Source organism: Myxocyprinus asiaticus, chromosome 8 (genome assembly GCF_019703515.2).
Source record: "Myxocyprinus asiaticus isolate MX2 ecotype Aquarium Trade chromosome 8, UBuf_Myxa_2, whole genome shotgun sequence".
NCBI lineage: Eukaryota > Metazoa > Chordata > Actinopteri > Cypriniformes > Catostomidae > Myxocyprinus > Myxocyprinus asiaticus.
In genome coordinates this window covers 40,491,238-40,504,420 of record NC_059351.1, presented here as the reverse complement: position 1 = coordinate 40,504,420, position 13,183 = coordinate 40,491,238, and the positions used below count along the sequence as shown (strand labels likewise).

General features: G+C 36.3%; 1 protein-coding gene across 1 annotated transcript in view; it reads right to left on the bottom strand.

Moving 5' to 3' along the window:
- Window positions 1–6: 6 nt before the first annotated feature.
- Window positions 7–13,183, bottom strand: part of LOC127444562 (sarcoplasmic/endoplasmic reticulum calcium ATPase 2-like) — a 39,920-nt gene continuing 26,743 nt past the window's right edge. The window contains exons 17-23 of the mRNA XM_051703999.1: window positions 9,020–9,261; window positions 8,553–8,773; window positions 7,687–7,889; window positions 7,037–7,122; window positions 6,820–6,953; window positions 5,523–5,640; window positions 7–2,795 (exon numbers count right to left, since the gene is read on the bottom strand). Coding sequence (XP_051559959.1) covers window positions 2,499–2,795; window positions 5,523–5,640; window positions 6,820–6,953; window positions 7,037–7,122; window positions 7,687–7,889; window positions 8,553–8,773; window positions 9,020–9,261 — 1,301 coding nt within the window. The 3' untranslated portion in view covers window positions 7–2,498. The remainder of the gene's footprint in view (window positions 2,796–5,522; window positions 5,641–6,819; window positions 6,954–7,036; window positions 7,123–7,686; window positions 7,890–8,552; window positions 8,774–9,019; window positions 9,262–13,183) is intronic.

Genomic DNA, 13,183 nt, shown 5'->3' with positions numbered 1-13,183 from the left:
ACTCGGTTAATTTTTAATCAAGAGTTTATTTTCCATTTCATGAAGCAGTTTCCATTTCCCTGTTAATGAAACTGCAATTAAATGACAATTATGGTATCAACTGAATTAATAACAAAATACAACAAAATGCACTGTCATCTTTTTTCAAGAAACAGGAAAAAAATATAATCAAAATGTCACAAATAGAAAAGAACAAATCTTCACTCTTTTAAAATCTGACTATATATATCTTACATTGTTGTGGAATGGTTTTTAATGAAAACAGCAAACATTTTAAGAAGACTCAGAGCTGGATGAGAGAAAGAATGACAATAAAGACATTGAGTGGACAGAGGTCGTGAATAAGAGCCCTAACTTTTCCACCCTGAAACTAACATAAGCCAGTGTTCTTCCTCCTTTTTCTGGCTCTCCTCTTGTACCCATATGATAATTTTATAAGAAATTTTTTTTTCTCACACCAATTGATCCACAATCACCCGCCACAGTTACAAAGCTTCTTTCGGGACATTATTAAAAATTAGGCCCTTGAGGCAATTGGCAATTGAGGAACCTAACAATGATGCTGAAACAGCATCGGTTGTAGCAAAACTGAAACTCGGACTTAAACAGGTTGCATGAATAAATTGCCCCTAATGCTAACTGGTCAAACAGGCATGGCAATAGAACTAAAGAGGTCACATTGAGAACACTGGAATAGTAATATTGAAAGTAATGATTCAAAATTTGTAACAAATGAGAACAAGTTGTAAAAAAATAAATAAATAAAAAAAAAAAAAAAAAAAAAAAAGGGGGGGGGTTGGTAGATGACACGCAAGGCAGCACATGACATGCGACTTATGTGACCAGTTTTTTTTTTTGTAAAAAAGCATTGTATAGCTGTCATAATAATAAAAAAAAAATCATACATTTCATATTTCATAATCTACAATGTAAAAGTTTGCTAAACAAGGGTGACACATCTCTCTGACATGATGTCATATTAGAGAGTAACAGGCAATGGAAATACGAATTGGACTCAAAAGAGTATTGCTCTTATGTGAGTAAGTGTTCCGGGAAAGACCACGGAAAGGGGTTTTCTTGGTCTGTCTCATCATTTGGACTGGGGGAATGCCAAAAGGCAATTACCATTAACAGAATAATGATTACATAAAAAAAAAAATTACATTATGACTTTCTTCAAACAAATAATGATGATGTTCCTCGCTGCAGCAAAGGTTTGGGTGCAAAAAAACAAAATAAATACAAAACGTGTTTTTTTTTTTTAATTTTTTTTTTTTTTTTTTTTTTTTTAATTTTTTAGCTCTCTTTGCCATGTGTCTTTTTTATTTTTTAACTTGCTGTCATTGAAGAACAACATTACTCTTGCACATTTAATTAAATAAAATGTTTCTGGGCCCAAAGTCATCATATACTGCAAAAAAAAAAAAAAAAAAAAAAAAAAAAAAATCCATCTTCTTAATGAGTATTTTTGTCTTGTTTTCCAGTACAAATATCTACAGTAAATAACCTTAAAACAAGTTGAATTTACTTGAAAAGCAATTTTGTAAGATAATTAGCCTTTTTTTTATTTTTTTCAGAGAACATATCTTACACTAAGTTTATTATTAACTCGCTGGCAAATTGTTGTTTTAAGCAGAAATCTCACAAGATCTCACAAATTTTTGTAAGAAGTATGTTTAAAAAAAATATATATATTTTAATTCAAGATAACCTCTGAAAAAAAGTCTTAATCTTATGTAATTGTTTAAGGATGTTTAGATATTTTAATGGAAAACAAACCAAGGAAAAATACAATAAAAATACTGATTAAAAAAAAATTTTTTTTTCATTATGAGGTATTCACCTCATAATGAACAAGACCCATATATAGAATGAATAATCATTGTGACAATGTCTATGAATAAGTGTAATGTGACCGAATGTGGTCAAAATATAATTTGTCATGAAAAATTGGTTATTCGTAGTCCAAATCCAAACAATTGTAGTGCTTTTGGGCTGTTATGTATTGCTGAAGAAGCAACTCATTTTCTCTACACTAACATGAACCCTCAAATTAGATTTTTTTAGGTTAAAATTAATACAGATATTTGTGTATTTTCATCTTAAAAAATAAATAATAATAACAATAATGCAAAACTGAAAGAAGAATGCAAAATCTCTGAATGTCTGACAGTGAGACATGTGAAAGGCAGAAGACGACAGTCATGACTCAATACAATCCCTTTTCCCAGCATCCCTTTATCTGTGATTGTCCTGGTTCTGCCCTTTCATCTGTACCTCTCTATATTCCACTGTCACCAAATTAATTCCTACATTAGATCCGTACACTGCTTCTACAGCCATCTATACACCAACTACTTATAGCAGCTCCATGCAGCTTTGTAAATCTCAGCTTGTTCTCTCTCTGACTGACTGCCTTTCTCTCACACTCACACTCACACTCACACTCACACTCACACTCACACTCACACTCACACTCACACTCACACTCCTTCTTTCTAATCCCAGAAGATATTGGTAATGTCTGAGTCCAGGCTAAAGATCCAGACCAGCAATGGGGCAGAGATGAACACAAATGGCCAGGACACGCCCCTGAAGGCCTGGCGCAGCTTTCCAATCAGGCCCCCAGCTGCACTTGCATGGTCATGCTCTTCCTCCAGATACAGGTCACTACCAGGCTCAATGTAGTTTCTGGCCAAGAACTTCAGGGCTTCGTCCATTAGAATAACAGGCAGGGACATCTTCAGAACAGTCACCCACTGTTGCCAAGACAACGGCCTGATCTGGAATATGACCTACAGAGACAAACAGTAAACGACACAACTTTAACGTAAACAATGGGTTTTCAAAACACTGCAAAAGACTGTTTTCTTAATGAAGTGTTTTTGTCTTGTTTTCAGCCTGATCTCATGAAAATGATGTGACTGTGGCGACATTAGTGCAAATGACGTTACATGGTTCATTACACAACCTGAGAACAGGTGGCGCTAAAGTGAGAAAAATATTCTCCCAAAGTTTTAAATCGACAAAACCTACCGCTGTACCCTAAACATTAAACCTAAACTTAACCGATAGTGTCATAAAAAGCAACTGTGACATGAAAAAATGCATTTGCTTCAACAATCAGATCATTTTGTGGTGCTTCTATGACACTTTCGGCTCTCGTGTCGACTCATATTTTCTTCAGGACTCGTACCTCGGTCTTTTGCGTTGTAAGCGCAACGCTCCATTAGCTGAGCTACTGTAAAAATTATGATTGTGCCCGAACAAGCTTGTAAATGTAGTTGGTTATGTCATGCAAACGTTAAAGTTAACAAAATTAAATTTATGAGCAAGTACACCACAATTCGTCTTCCAAACCATGTTTTTGTCTTACCCTGATTCACTATGGTAAGCCTATAATAATTAATTATATTTTATAGCTGTCTGGACAGTTTTGGTGGGAAATTGCATACTCCCATCATTCATCTGTGTGTTTACGTCATGTCCGTAAATAAAGAAAAGAAGGTCCGGAGCTACTACAGCACGTGTGTATGTGTGGCGATAGGTTTGGTAGTAGTTTGAAGCTGAAATCTTGTAGCCACATCAAATGAGGCAACCCTCTGGGGAATCAACCGTTTTCAAAATAAAGAAGCCTTGAACCAAAAAGAGTCAGCAAGCAAAAAGGGAAAGCGACAAAGCCCGCTTTTTCAGAGGTGGAGACAACTCTGAGATCTTAAAGTATTTAAAACAGATGGCTTTTTCTTGCTCGACAGGAAAGATATTTTATTGGACTGATAGTAAGCCAGGTAGCTTGCTTAGCGCGGTAGTTTGTTAGATCACGTTAGCCACTCTAATGAGGCGTTTTATTATGGACTGTGGTACTGCAGTGCTTTCAATTTCATTTTCGAGGAAGGAAGGACGATGGAAAATGTTTTACTTTATGCTGGTAACAATGCCAGTTTCTAAATTAGTTACTACCTTGGTCTATTTGCCTGCTAGCCAAGTTATAATAGTTTCCATCGTTTGAATTTATATGATATGAATAGCAAACGTTATGTCTAATGTCATTATTGCCTAGCTTTTGTAACATTATTTATTTTGAAACAATTGTTTTCAATAAGTCAAAGATATGCTACTTATCTGCTAATAAGATATATTTTTCGGATATCAGTATTTTTCTTCCTTTCGTTATATATTTATTTAATTATTGAGGGGAGGGGGCAAGTTTTGATGTCATTAATGACATTTGCTCTGATAAGTTGATCACCTGTAACCATGATTACACCGGCCATCAGATTCATCCACGCAGAAGAGCAGAGCCAAAGCCCAGCTCACGTAATAACCAAAACAATGTTCCTTCGCAAGTAACTTGCAGTTTTACGCTTTAGCCACAAGAGGGCCAACAGTTACATATCCAAAAGCCGCTTTACTCGTAATTTGTGTGAAATTAAAAGTTGTTGTTGGAACACCTCTAATGTTCATTTCCCCAGGAAACTGCACATTTGATACGTACAACGAGCTACGTTTAAATAATTGTATATAGTTACAGTAATTGATTCTATGAGACAAGGTTGCTTGTTTTCTGGCTGGCTCTTTTTAGATAGGAAAAATATTGAAAAAAAAAATCCTTAAAACGAAATACATTCACCAGCAAAATGACTTGAGACAAAAAAAAAAATGTAAACTTAAAACAAGAGACACACATGCAACAGCTTTCCTTTATTTATCCATATTCCTGCCGTTCACACATCCGCACCAAAATGCCATAAAACGCATTGTTTTAGCGTCTGTCCAATTTGACATTTCTTTTCACAACGTAGATAATCACGATTTTTGATTCATGCACCACAGGCTTACGATTAAATGGCGAGGAGTATTGCATGAGCTGCGTCAGAAAGTTCAAACTCTCTGACAGCAGATGCCTTATGTCAGAGCGCTTCATTGGTTAATTGTTCAGCCCTACACAACGCAATTGAAACGTGTTGTTTTGCCGTTATTTTGCAATACACACTCTTTTTATCTCATCATATTCAATTCAGACTTCAACCTTACAACACACATTTCTTTTGCCGTGGCACTGGAGATTCAGTTGCAGAGGAAACTGTTGCAAATTTGTATTAACCAGTTTTTGGTTTTTTTTGCAGACCCCTATTACAGAAATATCAAATGTCCGATACCAAATTTTCAGACAGCCATAACTACAGGCTTAGCGCACCTTCTGTCATTTCCTATGCATTTTTGTCAACTAAGCCACTAATTTTCCACAAATTCCAAGGGAGTTTTGATTTTCTGTATCACTCTCACTCATATCCTTTTGTTTGTTTGGGGAATAATTCATCAGCACTGAATCAAGCATCTAAATCCATCGTTCTCATGATCAATTAGGCAATAATTTTCATGTGGCAGACAGACAGACAAGCATACATACAAGTCTAACCTCCTTTATAAATCAAAAATTCCTCTCTAGTTACACTAAGACATTCCTCTGAGATTCCTGTGCATTATGTAGTTAATGATCTAGTGCACACATGCATACTTACAGGAAGAGGATCCACATATAAGATGAGGAAGTGTAGGGCCATGGAGAGACAGATGGCTCCTACCAGCCAGGGGTTCGACCATGGTGGCATCTTGAGTAGTGACTGATTTTCTGACAAACTGAAACACACACACGCACACACGCACATATACACACATATACACATACACATACACATACACATACACATACACATACACATACACATACACAGTTAAATATAGTACTGAACTGCATTCAAGACTCAACATGACAAATAATCTCAAACAAAATTCATGGAATAGTTCATCCAAAAATGAAAATCCTGACATTCTTTACGTTATTCCAAACCTGTATGACTTTCTTTTTTTATGGTAGGTGAAGCTTGTCATGTAATCTAAGCTTAGAAAAGCATTAGTAACAGTTCTGATGACATGCCTTCTAGGTTGGACTCACGGTGATGTATTTACAATTTCTCACTTTTTTTTATGATTCTTATAAACAATACCTGAACCTTTAGTGTTAAAAGTCATATTTATGCACAGTTGTTTGCTGTACAAACTAAAAAATTTCTTTATAACTATATCATTATATTGTATTTATGTAATATTAGATTATTATATATATGATATTTATTAAGATCCATATTTATTAATAAGCATCTGTGGTTTTCTTTCGTGAAAGCACTTCTTAAAGTGATAGTTCACTCAAAAATGAAAATTCTCTCATCATTGACACACCCTCATGCCATCCCAGATGTGTTTGACTTTCTTTCTTCTGCAGAACACAAAGATTTTTAGAAGAATATTTCTGCTCTGTTAGTCCATTCAGTGCAAGTGACTGGTGGCCAGAACTTTGAAGCTCCAAAAAGGCAGCATAAGTAACCCATACGACTCCAGTAGTTTAATCCATTTCTTCTGAAGCGATATGATAGGTGTGGGTGAAAAACAGATCAATATTTAAGTCCTTTTTTACTATAAATTCTCCTCCCTGCCCAGTAGGTGGCGATATGCACGAAGAATGTGAATCGCTAAAAACAAAAGGAGCAGACTATGAAAGTGAAAGTGGACTTAAAAAAAAAAAAACCTGACCTGTTTCTCACCCACACCTATCATATCACTTCTGAATATATAGAATTAAACACTGGAGTTGAATGGATTACTTTTATGCTGCCTTTATGTGCTTTTTGGACCTTCAAAGTTTTGGCCACCATTCACTTGCATTGTATGGGCCTACAGAGCTGTAATATTCTTCAAAAAATCTTTGTATTCTGCAGAAGTAAAAGTTTTGCGTGACCTATCTTACTAACTTTTGCGTACCTGTTGAGGGCATTGCACATCTCAATGGTGACCAGCACAGACAAGGCCATAGTCATGGGGTATGGAGATTCAAACACTGAGCACTGCACTCCTGCAAACTCAACATGACCTTCACTGCATTGCAAATAGTGAGACTAAAGAAAGAAAGATGAGGCCAATGACTCATTGAAATTATATTCAAATCAGTGACTGTGTTCCGTGATCTTATTTTTGTTACCAGCTGATAGAAGTTGAGCTTTGGTCCATCATGCGCGGCCATGAACCACCAGGCAGCAGCACCAACAGTAGCTGCTCCTACATAACCTACAAAGGCCAAGAGAGAGAGAAAGCAGTTTAAAAAATACATTTCCGGGGCAGGTTTATTTTTCTGTAGCTATATATATAAATATAATATATATATATATACAAAATAAACTATACAGTCGCATCCCAGAGGATAAGAGCTTTCATTTGATATATCTGATATAGACTTTTATATTCATGTTAATTTTTCAAACACATTCCCTCTAGGTGGCACTTATTTCTGACGCAGATGTTTTCAGGCCTTATTTTGTTATTTTATGTAACATAAATGATGCCTGACTTATGCATCCAGAAACTTTAAGGGTAAACTCATTTTGCGACATAGCGCCCCCTGTGGACCTGGGGCAGGTTTATTTTTCTGTAAAAATAGATATGCAGTGATCCCAAAAAGTATTTGGACACTTACAAGTACACACTTAAAAAGTAAAAATGTAATTTTAATACAACGTAAAACATGGCTGGGTCTAAGGGGGGACTAGGGGGGCATTGCTTCCTCAGTTGGACAGCAAAACGACCAATGTGGACCCCCACATATTGCCCACTCTAAAGGTCAAAATGACTCACAGCCAATGATGAGGTATCTGCAGAAGAGCCAGCCAGAAATGAGTGGTTCTTTGGGGGAGCGTGGAGGGCGGGACATGATGTCCAGGTCAGGGGGATTGAAACCAAGAGCAGTGGCTGGGAAGCCATCCGTCACCAGATTGACCCACAGCAGCTGGACTGGGATGAGAGCCTCAGGCATACCCAAAGCAGCTGTGAGGAAAATACTGCAAAAGAATAAGAGAGGGAGAGAGAGAGAGAGAGAGAGAGAGAGAAAAAGAGAGATACAATGGTTACTTCGGTTGTCACAATACCAACATTTCAGTAGTCAATGCAAGTACTAGAGACATAATGCTATTCACAATACAGATTTTTAAACCACTGCAAAAAACTTCTATTTAAACACAATTCTTTATTTAAAAGTTAAGTATTGATATAGATTTTAACAAATAAGATAAACAATGCAGCCGCATTTCAGTCATACAGCACTTGGTACTGAATCGAGTCGGCACTCGGTACTTCTGAGACCATGTTTACACCTGGTGTTAAGATGCGTTTCGGGTGATCCGATCACAAGTGGTCAGCATTAAATACAGGTGTAAACAGGGTGAAAAAGTTTTGTTTCTGCCCAATGTATGATTGATGTATTTCATCATGAAATCAGAGACCCTCTCCTCGAAATCCGAGCACAAGTGGTCACCTGAGACGAATTTAAGCGACCAGGAGTAAACAGCAATGTGTCTCACCTGACCACGTGTATGATCGGATCACCGGGATGCATCTTTATACCAGGTGTAAACGGGGTCTGATACTGTAGAAAGTATCTTTAATTGTAACATTTTTAGTTTAATTTTAGTCTTGTCACATCCTGTCTTTTTCTGTGGACTCACCAGACTACCTCTCCGATGTTAGAAGAAATAAGGTAGCGGATGAACTGTTTCATGTTGTTGTAAATAGCTCGGCCCTCTTCCACTGCAGCCACGATGGTTGAAAAGTTATCATCGGCTAAGATCATCTCTGAAGCAGATTTAGCCACTGCTGTGCCTGAACCCATGGCAATACCAATCTCAGCCTTCTTCAGAGCAGGAGCGTCATTCACACCATCACCCGTCTAAACAAAGAAAGAAAGAAAGGGTGAGAGTTCATTCTCGAATGCATCAGGATGGATTAGCATTTACATTTCAACTGCGATGTGGTCACATCCGTTTTTGACTTCATCTGTATGTTTTTTATGATCCGATCATAAAATGTTCAGACCTTGTTTATATCTGTCTATAGCACTGTCCACTCATGATGGGATTGTCCGAAACACATAATACCAGGTGTAAATGGGGTATTTCTGTAAGTGTGCAATCACCATAGCCGTGATATCACTGAGGCTTTGCAAATATTCAACGATGCGGCTCTTGTGCGCTGGCTCGACTCGGGCGAAACAGCGGACAGTGCGGCAGGCCTGACGCTGCAGGTGGGGTGGCAGCTCATCAAACTCTCGTCCTGTGAGGCCACTCCCAAATGGACCACCTTCAGCCTCTTCTTCCTCCTGTTCCGTGATGATGCCCACGCGACGACATATAGACAAGGCTGTGCCCTTATTGTCACCTACACAAACCAACACAGAATGAGAATCTCAGATTGACTCACTTCCATATTTGTGAGTGTTGGAATGGATGTTATCTGAAATTCAGACTAGGGGTTGCAACGACTGAACGACGAGTCCAGTAGTTGATTGGTTCTGCCAGTTGTGTCAACTAGTCATGGATCACATGACTTCAGTTGCACTTGGATACATTGCCTATATGGTTATGGTCACAGCAGTGAAAATATATTTGCACATAGCCAGGGGTTAAATTGGGATTTCGGAGGTGGGGGAACCCTAAAATCGGGAGATGATTACAAATAATAATAATTTTTAAATAATTACGTTTTTAATAATATACATGGGTGTCAGGCCTGTATGGTATGTAATTCATTGATAATTAATAGAAGTTTTTTTTTATTTCAGATTAATACCTTTTACTGGGATTCTGTTAAATGATTTGTCTGTCATTTTTTATGCATGTCATTATTCAACTTAATTATGAAAATAAATAATTACATGGAATATCTGGTTTAGTGTTTTAAATTTGATGGCAAAGAAACTTGATTAAGAATGATATCAAATGTATTTTATAAAAATCAGGTGACAGCTGGGACAAGTTACCTTCTTCTTGCCCTAGGTTAGTGGTCATCTTATAGAACTTGCTAAACTTATATCTAATTGTGTTACAATTCAAAAGTAAATGCACATTGATCTTAATGGGGGAAACAAACACCTTATACCCAACTAACTTTTACACAAATTGTTATTCTAATAATATAATTTGTACTGAAACATTTGCATTAAATTATAAAAGAGTTTAAAATTATTCACTGTGGCGAGATTAAGCATTTTCACTAGTGAATCCCACAGTACATTTGCTAAAAAACGGTTTTCTTTTTTCCTTTAAAAATAAATAAATAAATAAATAAAACACACACACAAAATAAAAATAAATAGTGAATCAACAAAAATGTAGTACACACATACTGTAAATACAAATAACATTGAAACCTTTTACAGTGTGTTGGTCGAGTGGTCTTTTTATGAAGGTAAATCAGTAGCAAAACTCGAGAGCATGCGTATTTGGATTTGAGAACTTATGACTTGAGAACAATAAATATTTGTACTTGTAAGATGAAATTTACACTCACAGCACTGATGTGAAAACTTGAACTTGAAGTTGAATGTTGCAATTTGCACTCAGAGACAATAATTCACAGCTTGTGTTTTGAATTCACAATTGTCACAAATGTGTAAAATGACATTCACATAAATACAACTACAGACACAAACTTGTATTACACATAAAACCTTTGTACTTTAATTCATGTTCGCAGTATAGCCACAAATTGCCACTTACAACCTCTCAAATCTGGCACTGCAACTTTAAATCTTCACGCCTTGACTTTTGCAACTACTCACTTGTGCACTTGTAAAATCCTGACGGGAGAGAAAGACCAGTGTTCGGTGGGGGAGGGGGCAATGAAGTCTTTCTATTGGTTGATGCCTAGCCAATGAATGCCACTGGTGTGGATCGTGTTAACTGGGGATGTGCACGTGCATGTTAATAATTTCACTTGCCTTTTCAGCAGATTCCTTCAATGTGAATTGGCAAGGAGCAAAGAAAAGACATTTTGGATATTATAAAAAATGTTGGTAACATTATTAACCCACTTTGTGTCATTGATGTCTGTTCTAATGAATTTGACACAGTTAAAGAGCTAGTTTTTTTTTAAACAGTTACTGTCATCCATAAAATTTAGCTAACAGCTATTGATAAAGCTATCTAGCTTGCTAACGCTGACATAGGCTATCATATAAATGTATCATGCAAAGAAAAGTGATTACTTCAAACTACAGTCTCGCATAGTCAGACCTCTATCCACACTTTGTCTTAGCCCTGTTCCAGCACTGGAGAGTCAAATATAATATATAGTCTCAAAGTTTGTAGTAAAACAATCATAACTGTGTCATTTTAATTATGCTACCTCATCTGTCAGCATGATGTCGGTGAATCACAGTTCAGTCTCTTTGTACGTTATGTTGTTGTTTTGATTGATGCTCGCTTGCTTGCGTCCCTATGGAATGTGTGCACAAGCGCGAGCACGAGCAACAGGTAGCTGGCTGCAGTTCACTTAACGGCCACAGGTGTCATTAATAACAAGGGTTTCTGAATCTTACATACTGCACCTTTAAATAAATAAATCAAAATTGTAACTGAATCTGACAGCCAGCAATTACAGTATAATCTATTGAATTTTCTGAGAATGCTTGAATTACTAAAAAAATAAATAATATGAACTATATTTTCCATACATAGTTGAGGCTTTTTAAAATTGTCAAACCAATTTATGATTGAAAATCTTAAGATTTTGCCAAACAAACAGAGTTGCATTTCTGAAGAAATTTCTCATGCTTTCACAGAGTTTATTCTAATTTATTCTCACCCACTGGTCAATTTGGTATTTGTACTTGCTCTCCACAAAAAAAAAAAATAAATAAATAAAAAAAAAATAAAAAAACCCTGCTCTGAAAGATCATCTTTTGGCAGTCATGGGTAGTTACAAACATACGACACTGTCATACACATAACCTTTGAAAAGTAAAGGATGTTGTTACAACAATGTAAATAAAATACAGATGTTCACAGAGGATTTGAACCCAGATCAATATGCATGGTTAGCAGACACATTACCACTAGTCCAACAGAGTGATCTAAAAAGATTAGGCCAATTATTGGGACATTTCAGTCTATGATGCTTTAATTTTGAAAATAAAATAATTCCACTTGCAATTTTCTGCTCCTTGGCAATTTACATTGAAGGAATCTGCTGAAAGGGCAAGTAAAATTATTATCATGTATGCGCATCCCCAATTAACACATTCCATACTGGTGGCATTCATTGGCTAGGCATCAACCAATAAAATGACTTAAGTGACCCCTCCCCCTCTGAACACTGGTCTCTCTCTCCCATCAGGATTTTAGAAGTGCACAAGTGAGTTTTGCTACAGGTTTTTCGCAAAAGTAGTTGCAAAAGTCAAGGCGTGAAGATTTAAAGTTGCAGTGCCAGATTTGAAAGGTTGTAAGTGCCGATTTGTGGTTGTACTACGAAAATGAATTAAAGTACAAAAGTTAATTGTAATACAATTTTTGTCTGTAGTTATATTTATGTGAACGTCATTTAACACATTTGTGACTAGTCTGCAATTGTAAATTCAAAACACAAGCTTTGAATTATTGTCTGTGAGTGCAGATTGCAACATTCAACTTAAAATTTTTATTTCACAAGTTTTCACATCGGTGCTTTGAGTGTAAATTTCAATTTACAAGTACAAATACTTCTTGTACAAGTTCTCAAATCCAAATATGCAAGCTCGTGTTTTGCTACTGATTTACCTCCATATCTTTTGATCTAAATAAAGGGTGAGCAGTTGATTCCATATTACGCGATTTCTTTAAAACAGAGATCGGACCACGGCGAGATAAAAAAAATGTAATGTGTGTCTATATGCGAGGACAGGCGGTCTAGTAATGCTCTCGAATATGCTGCTTCTACCAGCATGCACAACTGACAAGAGCAAAGCATAATAAACTTTTTGAACAACTTTTTGAACAAGTACATTTGGTAAATAGAGACGGAATATGTCAAATGGTTCAAATAAAAAACACATATAGGAGAATTAAAGAAATGGAATGGATTGACAAACAAGCATTTTTTTTCTCTCTCTTATTTTTTTTACCCTTAAAATGCCATTACGGACCGTTATGGCCCAATTTAACCCCTGCACATAGTATATAAAAAAAAAACGTTTGGTAGTAGCAGAAGTGAAAATAAAGTGAAAAAGAGAATCAAACCGGAGCCTGTCTGAAGCGAATCACGCTTTGCAGAGCTAGAACAATGACTTAAGTATCTGACCAGTGACTAAATCTGAATTTGAATT